Here is a 13,582-nt window from a genome sequence, read left to right as displayed (position 1 = left end):
ACAGTCATGTTATCCCAGTGATGCGAAGGTGATTTGGCTACAGCTTTCAGGTGCTTTAGAGCACCTCTTCATACATGCTTTCCCATGACACGCCCCTGTCATGAGTGATATAACACTAGCTGCTTATCCAACCTTACAAATGACAAAACTGTGAACTTGAATTCAGACAAGAGAAAAGATACGTCTTAGCTTCTGAAGTGCGAAGACTTGAATTTCTCCTCTTTGCTTTGATTTTCTGTATCTCCCAGGCTCCTATTTAATGTTATCATCACTCCTTATTACAGTTCTTTCCAGGTCCTCTATGAACTTTAGTTTACTTTTGCCTAATAAAAAGCTTTAAATCCTAAACATGGCATTATCACCTCTTTTGGTCATTTGTTGGATTATTACATCTAATAGCAGCAATTTTTCGTCTTGCTACTTTTTTGAAGCTATTGGGTAACTGAGTTTAGTTTAAAATTATCTGTGTTCACTTCAGCTTCGCTTTATTTCTGGTCTCAGCTTCAGTCCTGTAATCTTGAACAGAAATTGGCAGCTCTAATAGCTGCCTTAGCTTTGATATATGAAAGGGTTCGTTCTTAGCTGGAGGAGGTGCTTTTATTTTCAGATATTACATCCATCAGATTGGAGACACAGGAACTTCTGTGCCATCTTTTTAACTTGGCTGGAATTGCCTGATGTCCCGGTATTTGTTTCCTACTCCGTCTGTTTTGTGGTGTGTGCCCAAATATTTTAAAAAAAAGGTCAGGTAAGCCCTCCTACTTTTTCCACAAATATTCAGTCTGGAATTTACCCCATGTTGGGGTCAGTCTTTAGCATTACAGCACATCAGTGTTTTACTGTGGGGCAGAAGAGCACATCTGCAAAGGTCTCTGGAACCACTCAGACCTCCTCTTCTGCCTTCTGTTCCGTTGAACTGGTTTGAACTTGAAATTTGTCTAGAACCAGTTAATTATTTCTCATCCAGCTGCTTTTTTTTTTTGTGGTTTACCTTAATATGCCTGGAAAATTTTCAGTTTTTAAACTTGGGTCAGAAAAATTAAAAAATTCGACTGATGTGAATGTGTTCATTTGTGGCACAGCTGCCTCATAGAACTCTATGTAATTGCATATTTTTTAAATGCAAATTATGTCTTTTCCATTACCTTTTACCTGATAACTTACTTATTGCTTCAATGGACAGTTCCTAAAAATTGTGTGTGTATTTTAAACAATTCTCAGCTTACAGTGTTTGGTTAGTTGTTTAATGAGTTTTGAAGTCATTAATCAGAATAACAATGCTTCTGGGGTCCTGTTTTCAATGATGCTGTACTAGTGATTTCAAAATATTGGTCTTAAGGTTTTCTAATGGGAAAGAATTGCAAGCATACATCTCCCTCAATCTGCTGAGACTGCCTGAATAAATTTCTAAAGAGCACAGAATGGGCCCATGTTATAGACAGAATTCCTGGATGTATAAGGGACTAAAAATAGAAGTATAGGATTATTAGACATCTTTGTTTCTACTGTGTGAAACACTTCAGCCCTGTTGTAGGTTTTGAAGACAAGGCTCATGAATTTTATGTACTTTCCAATTTAGAAACCCCTGAGGTTTAACCAAGAGCTGCTAGGAACGTTAATTTTAGAGAGAAATGTCAGATATCACGCGCTTCAGTGAATGATGTTTGCAGCCATAGTCAGGCTTGCAGTTTAGCTATAATTTCAACAGTTATGTTCTTAGTTTTCTGTTTGTATAGTAAGAATTCATTGTCCAGATAGAACAGAAAAAGTAAGTTATGTCTGCAGAATCTGATAAAGCCCAGGGTTACTCTTACAGAAGTATGTCACTGTATAGGAATGTATAAATCTGCCCTTCTTGTTTAGGATAAACATTGTGTGAAACGTGAGTGTTCATGCCCCCTGCCCGAAGCTGTTGCTGATCTTACTGTATAGCTGTGGAATCTTAGAGACTGGGACCCTGTTGTGAAGATGGTGTGCACTCCTTCATCAGCCTCATCCTTGGGGATTTTAAATTGCAGTCCTGAAAAAATGGTCAGCAGCTGGGAGTGCAGAGAAACAGAGGCAGCATTGCTCAGAACGAGTAGGAATATCTGTATTCTGATAGCTTACCACTTGTCAGCATTTTGGAGCTCTTCTGGGGAAGCAGTGTTTTGTTTTCTGTGGATGATGGGAAGATAAGGCTGTTCAGCATCTCTCCCTAGAATTTGTTTCTAAGCAGGGTAAGGCAAAGTGCATGAATAATTCACATTTCCTGATGTTTAGTATTCATTGCAAACTACTATCAAAGGTAGTATAGTTAAGCTTATATTATAGTGTACCTTGTAAGGAATAAGTTTTTGTTACATTTTCCCATACTGTTGAGGGGGTAGATTCCCTTTTACAATCTCATTCAGAAGGTTTTTAAATGTTCAGAAACAGGAGGATAGTATTTATTTCAATTTACTGTCAGACATAGGGAATGGCTGACAACACCTGTTCTGCATTTTGTTTGATATTAGCAATAGCACAGATCCATGATGAAACTGGGGAGTAGAATTAAGGAGAAAGACCCTCTAAAAAAGTTGGTTGAATAATGGTGGAATTGTGAGAGAGCAGAAATAAGATGATGTCTGTTCTTTGTGAAGAACAACAGGAGTGTGTCTCCATATCAAAAAAAACCCACTAAGTATGCAGAAACCTTCAGTTATACTAATGCTACAGCTATCTGTGAAGTTGTTGAGTTGAGAGAAAAATTCTGTAAAAAAAAAAAAGGTAATTTCTACTTACCACATTCGTTCTGCTGTGTTCAGAGCACATTTTGCCTCTGGAGTAGGACATATGATTTATTTTAGCATATCTTTGAGAGACAGGAGTTTGCTACGTGCATTTTTTTAAAAGAAGGAAGAAAGAAGAAAAAAGTATAAATAATGCAGGACAGAAAACTACTATCATCACTTTTTAAAAATACATTTGCTTCCCCACCTTTACCAGCGGTAAAAGGCTTGTAAGTTCAAAGACACCTTTATCTTCCTGTTTAGTGGGTTGATTTGGGATTAGTCGATTCTGTGGTTGAAATGGAACACCGCCACCCTGACCACTGGGTTTGTTGTAACTCATCACTTTCATGCTTAACACCATAAGTCCATTTCACTTGTTTTAAAAATGACTATGTGAACATCTGTATCAAAGTCAAAGCTATATATGAGTACTACATGTCACCTCAGCTAAATGAGGTAAAGTAGGAAGTCAAACTCCTTCTCTAATATGACAGATAATACCAGCTTCCCAGACTAAAACCTGTAATTCCTGTTTTCCCCCTGAGAAGAATCATTGTTCAATTACCAGCTATACTGGTCTTTTTTCAACTTTTTAATTTAAAGGTCAACCAGGCATCATTAGTGGGGGAGGAAAATTACATTAGTGCTGGAGAAATGACTTTGTTCATTCTCATCTTTTGTACAGTATTGTGTAGCATTGTTTTGGAAAGTCTTTCTCTCTAGGCACATAGCAGATGTTGATGCCTGTCCTGCCTGCCATCCTGGTTCCCTGACAGCTGAGCTTTGAGGGACAATGACACCTTGGAACTGGAGCACCAGCCTGCGAAATCCAGAAGCTGTGTGTAATATACAGAAAATATGGAAGAGTTCCTGAGACATTAGTATGAGACATTAGTATGTAAAACCTTAAAGTTTTACAGTAGAAACAGGGCAGGATTGCTCAAGCTGGCTACTGATACTTTTTAATACACTGGTATATTGCTAAACTCTTCATGGTATTTTGCTTTCAAAATAAATTACAGGGTGACAGGGCAGTCATACACTAGAAGCTGCAGAGTGGATCTGTACACACTTTTATTGCCCTGGAAATGTAATGGATATTTGGACAGGGTTGTGATTCAGCTGTCTGCAGAACATTTTAACTCCAGTTAGTTTTCTTCAGTGTTAAAGAATATGATTTTCTTACCTGAGGCAAAACATGGGGAAAGTCAACCCAAAATGTATTTGGCCCCCAAACTAGGAACAATAAAATGAAGAGCAGAAATGGATGTCAAATTTAACTTGTCAAACAAATGGTGCTAGATTTTTCAGTAATGCCTTGTAATTGTCTTTTTTGTTTATAATGCCTATTTTAAGTAGGATCATTTGATAGAACTAAATGCTTCTTTCTATCATCTTTGTGATGTTCAGCACTATGATGAGGGAAGGTGATTCTTGTAATTAAAATTTCATTTCTGTGATACCAATTCTTAGGATAATGGAAATTTCATTGTTAAATTCCAAAGAAACCTCATGATACAGCAGGTGGTTTGTCCCTTAACAATGTATTAGTTTGTCTTACCCAGTTATTCATTGCCCCTCAAAGAAATAAAATCTTTCTTAACGTGAGTTAGCTTTGCTAAGAAATCATGCATATCACTGTGCAAAATAAGACGGATAAAACCACTTTATTCTGTGAAAGTGTTGGTCCTGTAAAAGTTGTGAAGTTTTTCAAGCCAAAGACAGACTAGAGAAGATCCTTTGTTTGTATTGGCTGAACAAGGCTTAACATTTCACAGGTCCTACAAGCATTGTTTCTCAAAACCTACCTAGAAAACACTCTGGTGTAGGATGTGGTAACCTTACATTCACATGATCAGGTAAAAGTTGTGTGGAGGCATTGAACAAGCCTAATAAATGAAATGGCTGTGGACCTGATCTACTGAATTTCTTTGTCCTTCACAGCCAAAATTTGTGACCTTTTACAGCCAAGGTTTGCAAATATATATCTTAGGATGCCTAATTTGTAGCTGAGGACTCCACAGATTAAGCTGGTATTGATATTTGTTCCTTAAGCTTCATGTTCTTTCACTTACTATTTCTAGCCAATTGTAGCTCTTTAAGTCACCCAGAGACAGTTTCTCATCTTGGTTATGCCCAGACTGTGCTGGCAAGTGTGTAAATTTTCTCATCTTTCTTTGCTCGAGAGTGTCACGTACAGTGACAAGTACTCTCCCTCTCCACTGTGTTATCTCCCAGGCAGTGCCTGGATGTAACGTACAAAGCAGCAGAAGGATTTCAGAATGAGGTGCCAGAACTGTACCCCGCTGCCATTTGTTGCATGCAATCTGGCCACACATCAAGTAACTACAAATCAGTGCAGTTCGTTTCACTGACGTCATTTTAATGAGAATTTGCCTCTGGTGTTTCATTGAAGAGGAGAGAAAAACTGCCTTTCATGTGGTTTCCTAGCTAATTGCTGATTATAGAGGAATTACATAATATGATCACAAAACATACCTCTAATAGCGGTCTTCTTCACAATAATAGACTTTGATTAAAAAAAGAATTCTTGGTCTTTGGTAGATGGTGTACAGATTTAGATACTGTGCGTTTAACCTGACATGTATGGCTTAACCTACTTAAAAAGGAAAAAAAAAAAAAAAGTTCTCCATTCCTAACTTACAAGTACTTTGCTTTCTGTCCTTCTGTTCAGGAACCCTGGGATGCACAGCACATTCCAGCACTGTTTTCTGCTTTTTGTGGTTTGCTAGTTGCACTTTCTTATCACCTCAGCAGACAAAGCAGTGACCCATCTGTACTGATGTAAGTTGCCTGCAATTGTTATTTGTTGATGACTGTGTACCATACGCAACCAAAGTGATACCTGGGGTTCAGAACTGGAGAGGTGGTCTCCTCAAAGTACTGTGGTGAGACGGAAATTCCTTGCCCTGTCTGCCTGGTTGGTATCAGTCCTGTAAATAAAGGAAGTGCTGCAGTTAGGTTTCCAGTAAGGCTGGTGCTCTTTAAACAGCACTATCCAAATTCTCTGAAGCAGATTTCATTCTCTGGGAAATTATGTTTGCCATGCTGGAAGATAGCAATTTACTTGAGAGGCTCTCAGGCACTGCAGTTGCAGAATGTGTACTGGGTAGCATCGTGGCAAGGAGAAAAGACACTTGATGTGTTGGGAAGATGGCTCAATTCTAGCGCTTGCTGAGGGTCACTGTCAGTAAGTTACCTCTCTCTGTTTGAGATCAACTCCTTCCTTTTCTGCTTTGACATAGTCTGCTATGAGGTAGCTGAGGACAGGTGGTGTGTATGGAGAGCTGACATTGTGAACAAGGGAGATCCAGAAAAGAAATCCCGATATCGGAATCGGCAGACTGAAGTGACGTTAAAGAGACTTGTAGATCCAGAGCTCAGGGGCAGCAGTGAGTTTTCCTGTGGTGAGGACCATGCTGTGTGGCTGTCATAGGGGCTGTGGTGGTCCAGAAGTGGCTGGGCATCTGTGTATATGGCTGTGGGAGTAAGCGAATAAGTAGATTTTATGCAGCCAGTGTCACCATGCTATCTGAGATTCTGCTTCACGGACAGTGCAGGGGGCCTGTGAAGAGACCCACAGATTCTCTCATTCGATTCATGAGGTGTGTTGTGTGTATCTTGAGGTTATGAGGTGAAGATTTTTAGTGTATGAAGATAGTAGTAGGCAATATGGTAAGTCACGGTGTTTAGGATGCACGAGTCTGTAATGCAAGAGAGAAAATGGGCAAGTGGAGGGCTCTTGTGGCTGTTCAAGATTATAATTGAGGAGAGAAATTTGGGAAGAGAATTCTAATAAGGAACGAGAGGATATAGGGCAGTAGTAGAAAATTGGCATCCCAGTAAATCTTACTGAAGAGCTGAGAAATTCCTAGAAGATTCAGGGGATCTGATATTTATGCATTACTAGGTTCTAATGTGGCAAAGCAACAAGAATTGCTTTTATCTGTTGCCATTTGTCCAAAACTTACTGTGTTGGCACTGATGTCAATTAGACCCGGATCAAGCTTTCTGTAGATGGGGTATAGTTCATCAACCGTAACAATATGGAACTTGAGTATGGAAGGAAGTGAAGCTGTCTGCTGTGTTAGAGAGATTTATTTTTTTTTTAGTCTTGGATTAAAATATACACAGGAAAATTGCAAATCAGCATGGAAGTGCAAGCTCTTCCAATTTTGAAGTAATTTAAATGTATTCGTCTCTCCCACTCCCCAGGAAGGACGCAGCAGTTCATTAACTTCTTTAATAAAACAGAAACTTGTCTTTCCTTAAGACTATTGTTTTAAGGAAGTAATCTTAAATGATGAAATCGATTTTAAATTTTAAATCTAGCTATCAATGTCATAACATTCTTAATCAAATCTTCAGCAGCTGAAATGGTTGTTAAATATCTTAAGAATATTTGTACAACAACATCAAATGTTTATTGTGCAATCATGATAAAAATGTAAAATCTTGAAAAAAAGGTTTGTGATTTTTTTTTTAAACAGCTTTGAACTTAACTAAAGGATGTTAAGGAGATTTGAAACAGTATTTCAAGGATTGAACTGAGGATTAATATTCAATTTATATAGAAAAAGCTTCTTTGGCCTTTCTAATATGGGTCTAAACAACTTCCATATTGGTTTCAGCTTAGCTGAAGCATTAATAAAAGGCATGAGTGCAACAGTACCCTCTCTCCTTGTTGCTCCAAGACTGAGTCACGTTGATTGGACTGCTGAGTCTCTTTAGCATTTTGATGAGAAACTTATACCCTGATCACAGGTAGAATTTCTGTCAAAATCTTGCTGCACAGTGATAAGATAGCTGCTGCATACATGAGGAGGGAAATCTGAGGCTATTCTTTGTGCTCTGCCCCTCCAGGAATATTCTTATCTGTTAAACATGTTCAGAAGTATCCTAACTAGATGTTTTTTTCAACAGGTCCCTTATTCAATGCAAATATGTCCCTCACTTTCTACGTCAACAATTTGACGATTCGTCAGCAGATCCACTCCCGGAAAAGATGAGAGAATCAGTGGTAAGACCTTTTCTTTCCTTACTTTCTGTTCAAAGCTCTCTCACATCCATTTTCCCCACAAAGGACCCTTTTAAATATTCTCATTTAGTAATTTCAATATTTAAATTGTTAAAAGTAGAGAAAATGAGAGGATATATATCCTGTTTCTTTAAATCCTCAGATGGAAACTGAGGGAAGTTTTTCTAGATCTTTCCGGTGAGGCCAGCGGGGAGAAGGGCGATATTGCAATTTTCCATTCTGGTGGATTGCTTTGAAGGACTTGGCAACATTGATTCCTTGATATACTTGGTAGGAAATGCACTTTTAGAACTTGGGAGATGGGGCATTCTCATCCAGGTACTCAGAGCTAAGGCAGATTCTGCACTTAGAGTTACAGCCTGGCAATCTGATATATACAAGGCATGCTGGTCTATTCAACAAATATATAGAAGACCAATGAAGCTGGTGAGGGGACTGGAGAACAAGTCTTATGAGGAGCGGCTGAGAGAGCTGGGGTTGTTTAGCCTGGAGAAGAGGAGGCTGAGGGGAGACCTTATTACTCTCTACGACTACCTGAAAGGAGGTTGTGAAGAGGAGAAGAGGTTGTGAAGAGCTGGCCTCTTCTCCCATGTGACAGAGGACAGGACAAGGGGGAATGGCCTGAAGCTCCGCCAGGGGAGGTTCAGGCTGGATATCAGAAAAAAATTCTTCACGGAAAGAGTCATTGGGCACTGGAACAGGCTGCCCAGGGAGGTGGTCGAGTCGCCTTCCCTGGAGGTGTTTAAGGAACGGGTGGATGAAGTGCTTAGGGACATGGTTTAGTGAGTGTTAGGAATGGTTGGACTCGATGATCCAATGGGTCCTTTCCAACCTGGTGATTCTATGATTCTATTCAAAAAGGTGAGCAGTCCTGCCAAAACCCCTGTCTATATTGCAAAGGGGCAGCATTTAGTCCACAATATGAAGTGTGCTTAAAACAGCTCTTAGTCATTCTTTTTTGAAAGCTAGGAGTTGATCTGCTCAGGAATGCCTTTTCCTGTGCCAGGAAGTACTCTTGACTGTATGCCCTCCACCCCAGCCAATCCAGGTGGAGCACAGACCAGACTTGGCACCTAGAAGCGGAAGAGATGTGAAACTTGACTGGTGCCAGGCATTGCCATCTCACTGTCTCTTCTTTGCTTGGCAGGCTGTTTATTGCCTGCTCTCTGGTACATAGGTCTAAGTTTGTGTCAGCTTATTTCCCACTTCAGCTTAAACAAAGTGACCCATCTTCCTTTTTATGTCTTTTTATATAACAAACCCTCACTATCTGTTACCCAGAGGAAGCTTATCTTATAAAGAGTACATGTGGGAAGACCATCCGTTTTGCAGAAATATTAAGGGATGTTTGAAGTTTCTTCTGCTTCCCTGCTGTCAGACAGCACTTCCTCTTGACCACATCCCTAGTGCCTGCATCTGAGCATTTGCTATCTAGGCAATTATTCCTGAATGCTTGTAGAAGCAAGGAGCGTTCAGAGTGCCTGGTAGACAGACTGCCTTTTTTGACCCTTAGACATGATGAAAATCCACAGTGCCTAGTGGTATAGGTTGCTAGTGCAGTGGCTGGCCTTGGCCTCCTGATGTCCTTTCAAAGGGATGCATCTTTCCTGTAGATGTTGTATTTTATTTGTTGGATGTTTTATAAGGTGTTAGTCTTTATTCAGCACAAGTTGATCCCACACTACCCATGTTTTCTATTTTTCTTTGCTAAGCTGCTGCTTAGACTGTTGTTTTATACCATATATGTTATTTTAAACTGCTTACTCTAATAAGGTCCACTTAATCTCGAGTGATATGTCTTATTTTTTGTTGCTTGTATTGAGCTATAATTTCTTGCAAACTAAACTGTCTCCAGCAGGATCACACTGCAATATGAATGTCCAGCTAGTAACAGAGCAAAAACTAAAGTATTTATGTTAAAGTTTTGCTATATTCTGCGGTATTTCTGATGTGTAGGTTATTGCCACAGCTCATTGTCAGTCCATTCTTGTACGTGGGTACTGTATGGCAGATGTAATGGAAAGCTTCTCGTTCCCCTATATTTACATTCCACTTGTATCTTTTGCTGATAGTACCCTTCTTAGAGCAGTACAGTGTCTGATCTCATCTGTTCTGCAGATGGAGCCTGGCCAGGGGACTGAAGCAGTTATACAGCTGTCCACTTAACTGGTTTCATTTCACAGTGCAGAGGAAAACTTTGAGCATGACTTCAATACATTGAAACCAGAACCCAAATGAATGAACAAATTCACATCTAAGATCCTGCCTCTATTTTCAAAGCAGAGTCACACTGCAGACTCTCGACCTATTTTTGTGTCAGTAATTGGACAGTGACCTGTTGTCTTACATGAACACAGTTGTCATGTGGTTCAGTTGAACTTGAGCCCTAGAGTCACTGGGGAAGAAGATGCAGAAGCACAAGGAGCACCGCGGTAGGACTGCACAGACATAGGATTTCAGTTCTTCTCTTCACCATGTCTCATTCCTGTCATATTTTGCCAGGTTTTTGTGCTTAATTAAGTGGGATTCCTGGTACCTTTTACTTTCCAGGATATTTTCCAGGATATATTTTAGAGATTGACACTTTTCTGCTCTGTACGATACTCCATGCTGCTTCTGCTCCTTTTAGATAGAGGCTGCTTTCCTTCAGTGCTCTGGAGCTTGCTAGTTCTCTGCCTTATTTTTTTTTTCTTTCTCTGTCTAGGCTTCTCTAAATCTGTATAAAAACTGTAAGCAAATGTGTTTGTTCACAGTGTCAATTAGCAGTGCTAATTCTTCCACACTGGGAGATCTCTTGAAGAAAGAGAGGGCAATTTCTGATTAATTCGACTCTTTGTCTAACCACTGTGTTATCTGGTACTTCTCTCAATTAAACACTAACCAGTTTGCCAGGAGACTCCCACTGCTGTCTCACAGTGCAGTGCTAATAGAGCAAGTAGGGAAGAATTGAGGCAGAAGAAAATGCATGTGCCTGAAGTTTGAGGAGCACAATCAAGCCACAGTCTCTACTGACTTGCTTCAGCCACAGCAGCCGTGTTTAGGATGTAGAATCAGCTGACTCTTGAAAGCCAATTTTAAACAGCGTCCAGAAGCTTTGCAAGGGGATCCTGAAACACTTCCGAAACAACTAGGTGAAACAATAAGCCAGTATTTGGAGGAGATTTCATAATATTAGTTTGTTTTTTTCCTCTTGGAGTGTTCTTCTGCAAGGCAAGGATTCCTTAACCACCTGTCAGTGGCAAGAGATGGCAGGATGCAGCACAACAGCCAGCCTTGCCCTGGCCTATGTATAGACATATTGTCTACATAACATGGCATTTAAATAAGACCTGTTTTAATCAGAACTCCTGAGGTGTACAGAACCAAATGACCTCCTCAAGGAGCTGAAAGCAAACAAGGTTAATACTGAAAATTAATGTGTTGTATTCTGTAGTGGCTCTGCATTGATGTTGGGAATAATAAATACAGCATCTCTAATGTTTAGTTACATGACCTTTACTATTTTGCTTTGCTTGAATAGCTGTGTAAGAATTGCCAGCTTTGGAAGCCTGAATTATAAAGCAGCTGTGATGGATAATTGACCATTCAACTTTGAGAATGGAGCTTCCTACCATTATAATTAATTTCTATAGGCATCCACATGGCTGATTACTAGATTAACCACTGGCCCGAGGGTGCTAATGTGTTACATTCAAACTCAGCTTCCTTCCTGGTCTTTAATGCAAACATTTAGATAGCTAGTAAAAGGATTTCTACAAAGCTCTAAAAGCACAATTGAAAATAATAATTAAAAAAAAAAAAAAGCTCCACTATAGTATATTCTGCTTGTAAAATCTATTAGGCATCAATGGCAGCAATGTTAGTTTGGGGTTTCTTTTTTTCCTTAAGTGTAAAATGGAGAAAAAAAGAACACCTGCTTTCAGCCCACACTATAACAGTGATTATCTGTCACTGCAGAGATTTTAACTGTAATCAGAGCTTAACTTTTCTATGTTGGACCAGTTGCAATGAAGGACTCAAACATTATATTATAGGGCTGTTCAACATTCAATTCATAAGTGCCTGGCCTTGGGAATGAAATCCCAAATCCTAGGGTCTAGATGCAGGATGGAGAACAGAGTTGTGTCTGAGGTAGGTACGTGCTTTGCAGGAGTTAGCTGCCTTCAACACTGAGGGTGGAAGCTGCAGAACCACCTGCAGCAGCCTGTGGATGGATGTCCAAGGTTTTATCCTGGGAGGTATCTCTGAATCCCTCAGTCAGAGAGAAAACTGCCCAGGGTCAGCTGTTTCCTGGGAGCCCTGACCACTGTGCCATGACATGAAGGAAAAGCAACTACTGCTCAGCTTTGGTTTAGAAGAAAATAACTCTGAATTTTGTGAGGAGTTTGAAAGGATCTGCCACATCAGAAAGGAGCTCCCATAGGGGCCACTGTGCAAATCAGTAGGTGAACAGTACGTTTACATTTTGAAGCAGTTCTGTGCAAGGGCAAAAGGGCGAGCCTGGGCATATATTGTGCTTAAAACACTTTGGATGTTGCCAGAGTTGGAATGCAATTGTCAGATTTGGGTTCAAATACCTGAATAATAATAATAATAATAATTATTGCTCTAAAAACATAGGCCTTCTTCTGTGTGGGATTGTTAATGTGTTAAAAGCAGTGAGAGCATCCTAGAAAAGAACATTTGCAAATTCAAGATGGGAAAGGTGGGAAATACCAGTATTGTGGAATGTAATCTGTGTAATACATTCTCCTTTGAATGTTATATTTTGAAAAGATTCTGTTTGGTGACCTGGCACAGAATGGAAAGTTAGGATGCTGCCTGTTCCCAGAATGGCTGTTATTATCACCTCTACTGATTTTACAGCTAAATTCTTAATATTTTATGTAGTTCTTGAAATGGCAGCTTATTCAGTCACTTGATTTTGGGAAAAATAAGTCATTTTAGTAGTGATCCGTTCTGTTTGTACAAAAGATCTTGAAAATATGATTGAAGTGTTTGTTGTTTTTATAAGCTTGTTTTCGATTATTGAGTAGTTGGATTCAGCTGCGCATAAATGATACTTGATCAAGACTTTTCATAATGTGTACTCACAAAAGGGATGAAATAGTGTTATGTAAGTCTAGCACTGTTTAGCTTTCTCAGATGCTGAATTTTATGGTCTAATACTGCTGCTTTACTTAGATTTTATGTACATTTTTAAAAAAATTTGGAAGGGGTAAAAAAATATTTCCATTACGTGCAAGAGTAATAATTCCTTTATCCATCTTTATCAGGGTTTTTACCACAATTTTTCAGTACTTCTCCGCCTACTAAACTTACTTGTGTCTGAGATGGAATCACAATGTGCTAGTGAGGGAAGGTCTGAGCTGAATGGAGAGGACCTGTGGGGACAGGCAGGGATCAAAGATTTGTTCAGGGAAGAGAAAGCCTTTCCTGTGAGACCCTTGTGTTGTGGTTCTTCTGTTGCATACGATGACCAAGAAGCAAGGAAAAAGGCAGGCAGTGTTATCTTTTTAAAAAGATGGCTAGGAAGAGTTAGGAAGACCTAACTCTGCTCCTACACCTTCCCTCTTACGGTCTGTGCAGAGTACAGGGCTGTATGGAGAGGACACAGCTTTCTGAAGGGAGGAAGCAATGTTCTTTTTTAAGTACTTGTTCCTGAGCAGCCTGAGAAAGGGAAGGACAGCGGAGATCGCCTGAGAATTCAGCTAAGCTGAATTGGAGTTTCCTGGGACAAAGCAGAAGTACTTCTTGAGCCTGAAGG

At 39.7% G+C, this 13,582-nt stretch overlaps 1 protein-coding gene across 2 annotated transcripts in view; it reads left to right on the top strand.

Moving 5' to 3' along the window:
• Positions 1–13,582, top strand: part of PCNX2 (pecanex 2) — a 163,710-nt gene that overhangs the window by 61,603 nt on the left and 88,525 nt on the right. For both annotated transcript variants that reach the window (XM_054061754.1, XM_054061755.1), the window contains 2 exons: positions 5,452–5,561; positions 7,701–7,797. In XM_054061754.1, the coding sequence (XP_053917729.1) occupies positions 5,452–5,561; positions 7,701–7,797 (207 nt within the window). The remainder of the gene's footprint in view (positions 1–5,451; positions 5,562–7,700; positions 7,798–13,582) is intronic.

This window comes from Cuculus canorus, chromosome 3 (genome assembly GCF_017976375.1).
Source record: "Cuculus canorus isolate bCucCan1 chromosome 3, bCucCan1.pri, whole genome shotgun sequence".
NCBI classification, from domain to species: Eukaryota; Metazoa; Chordata; class Aves; order Cuculiformes; family Cuculidae; genus Cuculus; species Cuculus canorus.
The sequence above is the reverse complement of the archived record's forward strand: the minus strand, read 5'-3'. Positions and strand labels throughout refer to the sequence as shown.